Raw genomic sequence first — 14,241 nt, 5'->3', positions numbered from 1 at the left:
ACACATATAAAAAAGAGAGATAAGGAATGGGCTAAGAGAAAAAAAGAAAAAAGATAATTAGAACCATCATATGTCATATTCAATAAATGACTACAATGCAGATATATTTTTACTTTTATGTTAACTACACTTTTTACAAATCTAAAATAGGATCGAAGAATGTTCCAAATAATCCTTGCAATATGCATGTATTGCAAATATGCTTTTAAAAATTATACAGATTAAGTTAACAACATGGCATTTATGTCAATTTTGTTGAAATTAATATAGATTTTTTTTCATTATTTTAACATATATTTGTTACTTGTGGGATGTGAACATACAGCTTCTGAATACACTTTTAAAATTGACCCTTACAATTACCTTGAGCTACAGAATGTAGCATGCATGCTTCATTTTACAGTTAAGATATGCATGCTTAATTTGCTACTAATGTACAGAAAAGCAATACTTTTAATAAAATAATAATTAATTTGTGCTGCATACACACCCCTTGCCTCTCTCAGCCTCTCTAAGCATTCAGCATGGGCCTCCCTACTTGCTGAAATCTCCTGGGCAGCTGTAAAATACAGAACAGAGAAATCAGAAGAGCATTATGCATACCAGTCTTGGTCCAGCTCCAGCTCTGTATATAATTTAAATTATCTTTATTGATTACTTACAAAACTGTGGGATGTCCGCAGTCCTAAATTCATCCAGCCACTGATTGAGTTCTTCCTGTTTGAGCCTTTTCAGGTCATTGTTATGGTGCCTGCATTGCTCTCTGGTGAGTGGAATATCAGTCACACTGGAGACAGCCTTGGCTAGACTATTCAAGCCTCTGATTTATAATAAGACCCAGTATAGTCTCCCTGCAAAAGCTAACGGTTATGCTTTACTAGGAGTCCAGTGAACATTCTGGACTTCTTTAGACCCCATCTTTGAGATGTAAATTAGGCACATTCCTTCCTAGCATACGCCATGTCCGCACAAGTCATACAGCAGCAGTTAAAGTGTTTTCCCAACAATTCATGATATCGCGTCTTATGGCTAGTGTGCAAACCCCAACAACCATGCCACCACATTTGTGTGATGTTAAGGAGAAAGCATCAATGCCAATCAGAGATGACAGCAGTTTATGAAATACAAAGTGTAATGTGACAGTTGGCACTAGTTTAAGGGCTATATGCTGCTGTACTTGTTGGATGACTTAACTTTTCAGACATGCACTGGGGGTATAAATTTTATGATTTGACACATTTTTGTGTGGCTTTACACACTGAAAAAAGTAATTTGTACAACGTGCGGTACAAACCTATGTAAAACAGAGAATACATATTCTTCTACATAAGTGTTTGTTCCTCCTTGAAGTGTTTGTCAGGCATGCTTATTAATTATATAGATACATTAAGGAGTGAGTGGTTAACCATGTATGTGTGTGACCTGACAAGGTCCTGGTTTATATATTCATGTGTATATGACTATCACTGAAGTATGAAGTCCATCCCAGGGTAGAAAAGAAACTTTTAATTACAGAAACATAACTGCCACTATACCCTCAGTCACACATATAATTCATATGACATCCACTACTACTCATTGTTATTGTTATGTATCAATTAATGTATAAATTATCTTTAGATTGTTCTTTATTTTTAAAACCTGAGTAGAACAGCATTAATAAATGATAGCGTGTACTAGACTAGACCCTAGCTCTGGTGTATTGTGGTCATGAACTTACACAAGTTGACACAGGGAAGGCTACACAGCAGGTGTATTTTTTTACAGTCATTACTGACAAGAGTGCTAGGCCATGGTGGTGCAGCTGTTAGCGTTGTTGCCTCACAGCAAGAGGTTCTTCAGTTTGATTCTCGGCTGGAGTTCCTTCTGTGCGGAGTCTATATGTCCTCCCTGCAGCTGAGTGAGCCTTAAGGTCATGCAGGTAGGTGTGTGCGCGTGTGCCTTCTGAGAAGGTTGGGTGTCGGACTGGCAACTCGGCACTGTAAAAATCCACTGCCAATCAATCTGCGGACCGGTGATCCACCGGGGTGACCCCTAACTGGGAAAAGCCAAAAGACATTGCACTGTCCGGAGTGTTCATTGCCACCAAGGACTTGTTTGTCAGACATGCTCATTAGTTATATATACGCATTAAAGAGCTGAGTGGTGAACCATGCTGGTGTGCGACATGAAAGTTCAGAAAATTATTTTTTAATTTTATAACCATAATTGTAATTATACTAACAGTTAGACATAATAATACACATGATATCATGTGTATGCATAATCCATCTACTATATATAGTTATTTTTCTGTATAAATATTTTTACATTGTGAATTTTTATCTAAATTGTAGTGGACCAGCATTAATAAAACTTAAGAGTTTGCTGGATTAGAACCCTGGCTCACCTGTATCGTGACCATTACCTTACCTCTGTTGCCACAGGTACAGGTAGGCAGCAGGTACAATTTTATACACCTTACTGTGTATGAATACTGACCACCGTGCAATGCTACTTAGCGTATTTGTGTGATGGAAGAACACACGTTACAATGTATCTTTTTAGAAATTAACAATGGCTCTTTATTGTCTACAGATGTTGTGAAAGCATGCTGACTGCCACACAGTGCCACTTAGCATGTCTGTGAGACAGAAAGCAAAAGATGTAACAATGTACCTTTGTGAAACTGACAATGTCTTCTTATTGTCTGGAAGTGTTGTGGAACTGCAGGTGTTGTGTATGCATGCTGACCAGCGCACAATGCCACTTAGCATGTTTATGAGATGGAAAGCAAAAGATTTAACAAAGTATCTTTTTGAAATTGACAATGTCTCCTTATTGTCTGCAGGTGTTGTAGAACTGCAGGTGTTGTGTATGCATGCTGACCTCTGCACAATGCCGCTCAGTGTGTTTGCACAATGGAAGGCAAAAGATGTAACAATATATCTTTTTGAAGTTGACAATGTCTCCTTATTGTCTGCAGCATTACTCCATGTTTCCGCAGAGATGAGCAATGCGCAATCGAGACATGCAAAGCTCAACATGCATTATTATTGCAAAAAGTGTTTATTAATTTTTATCATTGGGCAGCCGCAGTGGTGTAGTGGTTAGCATTGCTGCCTCACAGCAAGAGGTTCTCTGGTTAGATCCTCGGCTGGGGTGCCTTCTGTGCGGAGTCTGCATGCTCTCCCTGTGGTCGCGTGGGTTTACTCTGAGTGCTCCAGTTTCCTCCCACATCCCAAAGACATGCTGTAGGTGGATTGGACACTCTAAATTGGCCCTAGGCGTGCGTTTTTGCATATGTGTGCCTTCTGAGGAAGGTTGGGTGCCGGGCTGGCAACTCGACATCGTAAAACTCCACTGCCAATCATGAGCAGACAGGTGATCCGCTGTGGCGACCCCTAACCGGGAAAAGTCGAAAGAAGAAGAAAATTAAAAGAAAAATGTGGAAATTGAACCATGATCTATAAATCCTATGTGCTGTGTGCTTCATTATGTTTACCAGGTGTGCTACACATACAGTAGATTCACAGCTCTAATTCATTCTTTCCATATCATAGAAGCAACTTTCATTCATTTTAAAATATTTATCCATTTTGCTGCACAAATATTAATATTTAAAAAAATACAAAATACATTTTAACATGTTACAGATTTTTACACAACTGTGGATTTGAAGTATTATACTAATGAACCTACAAACTCACTAGGGGTGTCTTATCTATCTTTGTCACAGAAACAACTTTCCAGCAGAAAAGCAAATCATGTCTTAGATCTGAAAATCAACTTCTCCTACAAGTAGAGAAACCTAAACTCACAGCTGGTGACATGCTTTATTCTTTCGCTATTGCCAAGCTATGGAATTCTCTCCCATCAGCTATCAGAACCTCCAGCAATATCTCCTCCTTCAAAGAATTTCTGCAGCAACACCTCTCCACCCTACTGCAATGCAGATGCCTCAATTCTCATCCATCCATAACCCGACTCCCCACAGCCTAAGTCATACTCACCTTAATTTACAACCTCACCTCTTCAAATCTTCCTTTCTCACTACTTAAAACATATACAATTTATCTGTTTTGCCTTATTATACCTCTTCGCCTTACTATCTATCTATGCCTTACTATTTTGGTAAAAATCTAGTCCACTCTGCCCTGCACTACTGTGCTCGCTTATACTCTTAGAGCACCTTGCAAATGCTTCTAAATGACTGCTTTTATCATAGAGAATTACAAAAAAAATATTTTCATTGCAATCAACAGGTAGTATTACAGTCAAAACAGGTATCATTCAGTAAAGACAGCAAAACTATTAAAACATTTTCAAGAGAAAGACATGCATACAGCATAATGGCTGGATGTTACTGTTTAGTTACATTTATAATCTAAGTATATGAGAGAAATTAGGAAGGTATGAAGGTTAGCCAGGAGAGGAGGAGGAGCAGAGCTTAGGAGGTATGAGTTGAAGAGTGCAGTTACATTTCCTGTGAAGAAACAGGTAAGAATGAAGTTGTGTTTTGAAGGTGTGTGTATTGTCACAGGTCCTCATAGTAGAGGGCAGGGCATTCCATTTTTTGGCTAGGGAAAAGGAGAGTAGAAGCTGACCAGCTGGGCGCTTGGGTTTTTGGACGATTATAAGGTTTTGGTGAGTAGATCTAAGGGGTTTAAGGGGGGTATATGGTTGTAGGATATTAGATAATGCAGGGCAGCTAGTAGGTTGGAATAACAATTTGTGGGCTGTGACGATTTGGAGGAAGTCAAGTTAATTAGGGAGTTCAAGCCAATTTAAAGAGCATAGGGAGGTGCAGTGATGGGAGGAGGATTTTGCCTTGGTAGCGAATCTGGAGATTTTGTTGTAGCATACTTCCAGTTTGGAGGTGAGGATGGAAGACAGACTGGTAAGCAGAGCAGCGCCATACAAAAGAGAGGGGAGGAGATAGGTAGTGGCCAAAGTTTGTCTGGTGGAGGGAGTGAGGAAGTGGTTGTTTCTGTAGAGTAGGCCGAGTTTTGTGTGGGTTTTCTTGATGTTAAGTTGGATGTGAATATTGAATTTTAAGTGTTCGTCGATGGTGACCCCCAGGAGTTTGGCAGAGGGAACGAATTCGATAATGGAATTGTTAAGGCTGGTAATTTAAAGTGAGTTTTTATCAATAGGAGTGGATTTTGAGGGAGTGAATAGAAGAATCTTAGTTTTGTTAGCGTTTAGTGAGTGGTGGTTTTGGTGCATCCAGTTTTCAGTAGTTGAGAAGGAAGCTTGAGTTAGAGACTGAAGATCAGATAGGTTAGAGGTGCAGCAGATCAAAGTGGAATTGTCTGCATATTGGACAATTTTGGTATTGGGTATGGCTTTGTAGAAATCGTTAATAAAGATGTTAAATAGCAAAGGACCTAGTATGGAACCTTGGAGTACTCCTGACAGTAAAAAACATTTTCAGTAAAGCCATGAAAGTGTGGCTATTAGTAAACAAAAATGATAAATATGTGCTGTTTACATCCATTTAAAAGCTTTCTAAAGTTACTTTTACACTTTGTAGGAATATCCTGGGTGACACACCCAATGTAGGTAAAGTAGTCAGAATTGCTGTTGTGTCTTCCGTTTCTCTCCCACTAATCACTCACATTTGCAATCCATTAGCAACTAACAGTGAGGTAGTGCCTACACTATTTTGTGCCTGCTACACAAAGTTAAATGTTTGTTATTCAGCAACTGTAATGAGTTCACACCTCGTTTGCATCTTCACCATGCTCAGAAGCCTGAATATACACTGTAAAAAGGTAACCGTGAACTTGAAGGTGAGGAGACGTGTATTTGGAGAAAACAATTACTATTCCTTTTGATTTTTCTGCAGAGAAGACTACTAATCTCACTAAGGTATGACTGTATTTTTTTCAAGTGCATTCTACATTTTTAACATGTTACAAAGCAAATTTTATATATATATATATATATATATATATATATATATATATATATATATATATATATATATATATATATATATATATATATATATATGTATATATATATATATATATATATATATATACAGTAGAAAAATAAACTTTTATACATATGCACTTCTTACAGTTCACTGTTGGCATAGACATTTTTGGCAGGCATTTTCATTTCTCAGATAGACCAGTGATTAACTTTCATCGCAAGTGTTATTTTTAAAATTATCTTACAATGTAATGTACTATCAATGGTACAGGGTGTTATGCTTTTAAGATGGCCCAGAGATACCCCAGAGGAGTGGTGGGCACAGTGAGAGGTGAGTGGCAATCATATAAAATTCTGTTGTAAATGTGTACACATTGTGAGAATTGTATTGAAAGTATATATAACCATTGAATTATATGGTGTTCCTAAGTTTGTATAAACTTTTATTTGCTTGTTGTTTTGGGGTGGGGAGCCAACTACCATTTGTGTGTTGCCACAACAAAGTTGTGTTTCAAGAGGTTTTCTCTAGAAAATATGTAGTCATCCTGTTATTTGGGAGACAATACATTACTAAAGTGGTATTCCTTGTTTTGGACCAAACATTGGTTTGTGTGTGAGTGTGATGCGGTGCCACCACATAACCTTCGATTTTAATAACTGAAATATGTGTCTCCAGTGCTTAAAGTTGAAAACTGTGTATATAAGCAGGAATTTACTTATGTGATATTTATGTGTTGTAGTCTTCTCTGTTTTATGTCACATAGGATTATGGCACCCAAGCATCCAAATCCATGTAAACCCCCTTTCAGTGACTCTGAAAATGATGTAAGAGTGCAGGTGTTCAGATGCCACAGTACCTTTCTGCTTCTGAGAGGATGTAGGGATATGGCTGTCAGAATGCAGATTTGGAACCAGGTAGTCAATGATGTCAATGCAGTGGGGGGGGGGTGTCACACTAGGACTTATGATCAAGTGCTTCTTAGGGCCACTGATATGATTTCATCAGCCCGGAGGAAAGCAGCTAAAGTTGCCAGTGAATGGCTGGCTATGGGAGGGGGGCTGCTACCGAGCCACCACTGACACTGAAAAGTTCTTGTCCACTGTCACAGATCCAGAGAGCTCAGTGGAAACTGCACACCAACATGAGATTGATGTTGGTGCTGTTGTGTCTGGGAGAACAAGAATGTGCCAGGAGGAGCTACATATGGCAAGTTTTAAAATTTGCTTGTATAGCAAAATATAGAACAATTTATAACATATAACTTCCTGTATATTTTTTTATGAACCTATTGCTAAATTAATAAACCTAATGACACATTTGTTCATTACACATGAGCTGTGGGTGGACATGTCATCCAAGTTTCAGTTAAAAATATTCTTAATGGACATATAGGCAAAATTTTGTATTCACTGTCCCCATGTATTATTACAGTTGTGATGTTTAATTTGCGTCCTCACCTTGATTAATTTCACCCAGGACCATCCTCCCTACCAAGTGTGGAGTCATCCACACATGGTAAGCCAAAAGTTTTCTTTGATTATTGATGACCATTTGTCAGATATATGCATTTATCTGTATGTCTGATGTAGGTGTAATAACTGTCTGTGTGACCAGTGTTAGTTTGTTATCATATAAACAGTTTTAAATATTTAGTGTAGTACTGATTTTGCCCTGTGTTTGTTGCTTATTATCACAGGTGATCCTGACAGTGAAAGTGTAGAACTCTTACCACCTGATGTCAGAGTATCGGTAGACTGTGATACTGATGGTGGCCAAACAGAGGCAAAGTCAGGGGAGGGGTGCAGAGGTTGAATCTGGCACTGAGGTTGACAGTCAGCCATCCCCTGCATTTCCCTCAGACACAGTCAGTAGGCCCACGCATACCTATTCCACTGGACCTCAGATATTGGACAGGTGGAGGGTGACATACTTGATCAGGGCAGTGTGGTTACTGTGGCTTCAGTACCAGTGAGGTGCCACACAGGAGGATTTTTAGGGGTGCTCAGAGGAGACCTGCTGTCCACCCTCCACCTGATCCTGGTTTGTCATTACGAGCTACTCGACATATCTTTAGGACCGTCATGGAGGCACAAGCATGTTCCACTACGGCCTCGAAGAACATGCTTAGGGTTGTAGATATGGCACAAGCTGACGTGTATGACTGCCTCTGCCATATCAGAGGGGGTGATTGGTCTAATCAACTTCTTAGGGCTGAAGCTAGATGGCAGTTAGAGTTAAATGCCACTGTTCCACCTGGGCTCAATGATCATGTTGGCATTAAATCAGAGCTCAAATTTAGGGCTTATAAATTATAATGTATTTGTATTCATTTGTTTACATACTAATACCCTTACAATTAATAACATTCGAATTGTGGGATAGCAGTTGTACCATTTACATTTGTTTTATTTCAGCTTATTCATGTATATAACATATGTTTTTATGTGTCATGTTTTTATGTGTTCCTATGATATAACAAAAATCCTTAGAATAACATAGGGTTTTATATATTTTTTCTATTGCATCTACGTGACAGTATTTTTAAAGTAATATATAGTATGTCATTGTTATCATTCATTTTACCACGTTCTGCATTTGGAATTTCCACTTTAAGGACAGATTATTTCAATTATTGGTCATCTGTTTATCTAATTATGATTAAGGTTTTTATATTTAAGTGAGAGTTTTGCATGTAAGTATGGTTCTGATGAAGTCTATTGATGAAAGCGCTTAACCATTTATTGTGAATAAACTGTATTTCGTATTGGAGGACTTTGGCTGTGAGGTGTATTTTGTTTTTGGATAGAAAGAGGAATTAAGTATAAAGACATTTTCACAGGTATAATAAAATTTATATTAAAGAAAGGAGATAAAGATGAAATAAAAAATTGGAGACCAATTACACTAACACTGATTATAAAATTTTCATGAGAATAGTTACTAAAAGACTACAATGTAAAATAGAAAGATTATACTGAGTAACACTGACTATAACATTTTCATGAGAATAGTTACTAAAAGACTACAACGTAAATAGAAAGATTATATGATCAGAATTTGTTTGGGAGGAAAGGAAAGGGGAGTCAAGACCTACTGTGGATAATAAGGGAAGTAACTGATGATATTATTAATAAAAAAATGGAAACAAAAATTATGATAGGTGATCTCAGTAAGGCATATGATAATATTTAGTATAAAGCATTCTGGGGAATTTTACAAGCATACAACATAAGTGAAAAAATATTACAAGTAATGAAATCAGGATATGACAAAAATTACGTGAAACTGAATGTAAATGGTTGGATTGGGGACATTTTGAAAAATAGAGTGTGGTATAAAACAAGGATGTCCTGCAAGCAGTATGATTTTTGCTATAACCATGAACACAGTAATAATATAAATTAATAAAATGTCGAGTAGGAGAGGATACAGAATGATGGAGAGATACAGTTACTAATAATGTATACTTACGCTGATGATATTGTAGTAATAGCAAAAAAATAAAGTCTGGATGAAAAAAATAATGTAAAATTGAGTAGATGGTAGAAGGAAATTGGTTTAACTATAAATAAAGAGGAAAGCAAGGGCTTTGGGTATGAAGGTATTACAGGAGGTGTGGAATACAATGAAAAGATTATAGATATTTTAGGAATAGTATTTGGAAGGACTGAATGCAGACATGAACAATGGGATAAAGTCATTAAAGGAATTAAAGACATGATTACATTCTGGAAGACATACAGGTTTTCATACAAAAAGAAAACATTTAATAAACATCGTAATAATAGGTAAAATAGCCTATTTTGCAAATGTTTATAAGATGCCAATAAAATATGAAAAAGAAATCATGCAGACAATTTTTCATTTATTTGGGGGTCAAGACTAAACCTGGTTAAGAGGGAAATTTTGTATATGAAAGTTGAACAAGGGGGATTGGGGCTGATAAATCCAATTGTACATGCAGCCTCTTAAAGTGTGTATAAAGTACTAAAAGGAATAACGAAAAATAGTAAAAATTTGACAGAAATAATAATGTATTGTAAATAAAGAGAAATTTGAGAAAAAATGGAAATGAAAAAAGAAGTAAAAGTGTTATTAATGAAGAAATGAAAGAATATTACTGTAATATTGTATTGGGGAAATTAAAAAAAGAATGTGCTAGAAAAGAATGGTATGTTTAACATTATGATATCCTTTTACTTGGTAGATCGATAGAAAGAGTTAGAAATAGATAAGAAGAAAGCAATAATAACAAGATACAGAAATTATATAAAAAAATAAAGAATGTATGATTTTTTTGTGGAGGCTATCCACAGGAACATTACCAGTGGTGGCAAATATGCCTTACAAGAGAAAACAGGATAGAATATGTAATAAATGTAAAGAAACTGGAAACTACAAAACTTGTTTTTTAAAATGTGAGAAAATTCAAAAACTGTGGAAAGACGTATGTAAACATGATTTGATTAAACATTATTTAAATCTTGAAATGTTAAACATGGACATGATAAAGTATGTGTTCTATGGGTCAAGATCCCAGAATGAAGCTAAGAAAATGGACAGAATCATATTCTTTGTAACATGGACTATATGGAATGAAAGACAATGAAATCAGATACAAAGGAAAATGGACACTGACAAAAATACTGGAAAATTTGGTTTTGGTTGTGGGTAAAAGAGTAGGGGAATACTTAAAAGGGAAATAATGTAATGAATGATGTTAAAATATGTAAATATGTAAAATGTGAATTGTACATATGTATACAAATAAAATCCCCCAACTCTAGGTTCTAGCGGCATCTTTTATATCCACATGAGCTACTGCCAACTCAAGGAGTTGGGACTTCAGTCTCATTCAGAGGATGACCCACCTTATGCTGCACTGCAGTGTCAGCAATCCATCTACCTGGTATGGGAATAAAATCCACACCCTTCTGTGCCAAAACCGAGTGTCTTACCGCTTGCAAAACTGACACTGATGGAGTAAGTTAGCCAATATTAGAACTAATATCCTAGATAATTTTTTTAAAGGAAGAGTATCACTGTCAATGTTTGCCAAATTCACACATCCCACTGGGATGTAAGACTTTTTTTGTGTGTGTGTCTGACTACATTCGATGTGTAAGTTCTGAAGGTTTAGCAATGTTTGTGTTACATTATCAAGTCTGTCACCTCTCAGATATTTTACATCGTTTATTTTTATGTTAATTTATTACTTAACGTCTGACTTGGCCAATGATACATTAGCATGTATGAATGGAGTTCTAATTTGTTTTATTCTTGATAAAGTTAATTTCATGGAAGAGATGGAGCCTTATAGTGGATAAAGGGTATATGGAGGAGCTTAAGATGTTTCAATGATTTGTGTTAAGAAGAGTGTTGCAATATACAGCACGTGCACACCTTAATAACAAATATGAGCTGCTTTTAGTATCCTTCCCAACTAGTCCTCTTGGACATAGTCAACTAGCTGAGGTCTCTAGCATCATAGGCAAATACCCTGAATGTACTCTTCACTTAAATTCAGTCCTCCAGTTCTCCCAAGTATATCCTTCAAACACAGTGATTGCATGACTCTGGTACACTGAAGCATACAGATAAATATATACTTACATGATAAAAGACAGCACTCCAATAGCCCAGATGTCTGTCTGAGGTCCAACACCTTTTCCTTCCAAAACTTCAGGAGCTGAAAGAAGAGTAAATAAATTTATGAGTATTATAAATTTAGTATGTAGTAGAAATTAAGGCAAACCCTGGACTTGTTGCTTTAAGGCAAGTACAAGAATGGCATAAATACATGTTTAAATAAATAGAAAATGGTCTCAAAGGCAACAGCTGTTGAGGGGTCATATGTAATGGATATTGAAACTATGCATAAGCCATTCTTATGTACAATACTTGGTTGCCTGATCAAGCCCAATTGGGAGGCATGTATTCATTCATGCAAATGGGTCATTTGCTATATACAGAAACCTAATGTTGTCAGCCAAATGACACAAAGACTGATAAATCAAATATGTAGTTTTCCAGACAAAGACACATGCATTCTCATACTCACACACACACACACACGCACACACACACACACACACACACACACACACACACACACACACACACACACACACACACACACACAAAATAACACTATATAAAAGCATTAAAAACCCTTAGCTTTACATACATATTCTGAAGTTGTGGCAACTTAGACTGTTATACAACATTAAGGTGGGTGTACAAGTAAATATCATAATCTCTCTCTTCTTATGCTACATACTGTCAAATTATGTAAACTGGAAGTTCCAAGTACAAATCAATCAAACTCTAGTTTGGACAAACATGCTTCCTAGGAATAAACTGATTCATGTGTGAATATTTGTATTTTAGTACAGGCACAAATCCACCCCCCCCCCCACACACACACAGACACATACACATGTACAATGTTTTAGGAGGCCGAGGAAATTGGGTGATTCTGTGGCAAGTGGTTCAGTAAACAGAAACAGTATCCATATGAAGCAAGGCACCATACTAGAAAGGGCTCAGCATGGATATCAGCAGGATTTGAGTGGCTCTTGTTCTAGAGTAAACAGGGGTGCTGTACAAATATAGGGAGTAAGGGACAGCTGGAGACAAGAATGGGTGCATCATCAGCCGACATCAGTCACAATAGGGTCTAAAATAAGATATATAATGATGAGAAATTTTGGATAAAATTCCAGAAAACAGAACTGAAATTACACTGGGGGTAACAAGAGGGAGAAAACAGAGTTGAACAGGATTTCTGAATTACTGGGAGAGAAGCAATTTTCAAATAGTGGGCCCCACACCCTTTCTAGGACCATGTGTAATTGTGCATGTTCTTTTGGAGTCACTTTTCTAATTATTTAAAATGAATGCTTCCCTACTAGTTTATTTTACATTATATTTATTGCTTAATAAACAATTAATTGTTTAATAAAGTGACATTTGCTTGAGTGTGTTTTAAGTTTGTAGTCTTAAGCATTTTTATAGCAAGAGGTAAAGCTAAATGTACTAACCAATAATAACAAAAAATACCCACTTCAAAACATTTTAGCTATAAAAGACTAAACTGCTGCCATTATAATTCATCTACAGCCAATTTGACTGTGCATACTTCATATGTATGATTCTAATAAAAAAATGGCCAAAGTATTCTAAGTTGCTTGATGCAAATGTATACTAGCTCCTTAAAGCCAAACTATAGACTGCTTAACTTAAACACAGCAGTAAATTGAGATATTTTCGTCTACATACAGCCTTCATACCTAGTAATTACAGCTACATTGTTGAATCAGTGCACCTCAGATGCCTGTTCATGATAAAATAATAATCATAATGATAGTAATGACCACATTAACACAGCTCAGCTTTGTTTCAGATAAACATGCAGAAGCCATGGTACAGTATTCCAGCATACTTCATATAAATGCATACTAGTTTACCAAAGCCAGATTAACAACTGTTTGAAATGAGCAGATGAACAATTTCTTTCATTCGCAATCAGCCCTCACACCCACCCTGCAGTTACAGCCATGTTGTAACCTAAGTACACCTCACTCAGACGTCTGATTGACATAAAAAATAATGACCACTATAACGTATTTCAAATTTTCTCACAAACACACAATAGGCACAGTAAAGTATTCCATCTTACTTCCCATCAAATTATACTGTGCAGATAGAAAGAGAGTAAATTACTTTCATTCACAATCTCCCACATCCATCCATCAGTGCCTCTTTGCTAATGCAGTATACCTCAGATATGAATGTAAAAAAAATGATGACAATAACGCATTTCAAGTTTGTTTTACACAAACATACAGTAGTCAACTGTTGCCACATTATGCTTTCAGCTTAACTTCACACAAATGTACAGCAGTCCTGAACCCCCAGATTTTTGTTTAAAATAAGCAGATAAAGACAGGGTGAAGTATATTTGTATAAATTGTTGGCACTCTACATATACATCTGACTGTGACAAAAAATAATAGCCATGCAGTAAATGTATTTGAACTTTGTGTCACATAAATGGTAGTCACAGTAAGTATTCCATCTTGTGTCAAAAAAATCACATTAGTCATGTAAAGCTAGAGTAAATGACCAATGACAGTAGTCAGTCATTTTCTTCAACACATTGCTTCATGTACCCAACAATTATAGCTAATTTCTTGCCTGTGCACATCTCAAAAATGTCTAACTACAACAAAATAAATCAAAATAAAATAATATTTACTCAGTCACATAATTTTTTTCAACTCCATTTTATATAAACACCTAGCTGCTTGCCTGCC

The 14,241-nt window shown here is 36.4% G+C and overlaps 1 protein-coding gene across 1 annotated transcript in view; it reads right to left on the bottom strand.

The window, feature by feature from the left end:
* Positions 1 to 14,241, bottom strand: part of LOC122797094 — a 625,096-nt gene that overhangs the window by 103,272 nt on the left and 507,583 nt on the right. Inside the window, exon 11 of the mRNA XM_044065887.1 lies at positions 11,537 to 11,612. Within this exon, the coding sequence (XP_043921822.1) occupies positions 11,537 to 11,612 (76 nt within the window). The remainder of the gene's footprint in view (positions 1 to 11,536; positions 11,613 to 14,241) is intronic.

The sequence above is a fragment of the Protopterus annectens genome, chromosome 3.part0 (genome assembly GCF_019279795.1).
Source record: "Protopterus annectens isolate FY-2018-M chromosome 3.part0, PAN1.0, whole genome shotgun sequence".
NCBI classification, from domain to species: Eukaryota; Metazoa; Chordata; order Ceratodontiformes; family Protopteridae; genus Protopterus; species Protopterus annectens.
The sequence above is the reverse complement of the archived record's forward strand: the minus strand, read 5'-3'. Positions and strand labels throughout refer to the sequence as shown.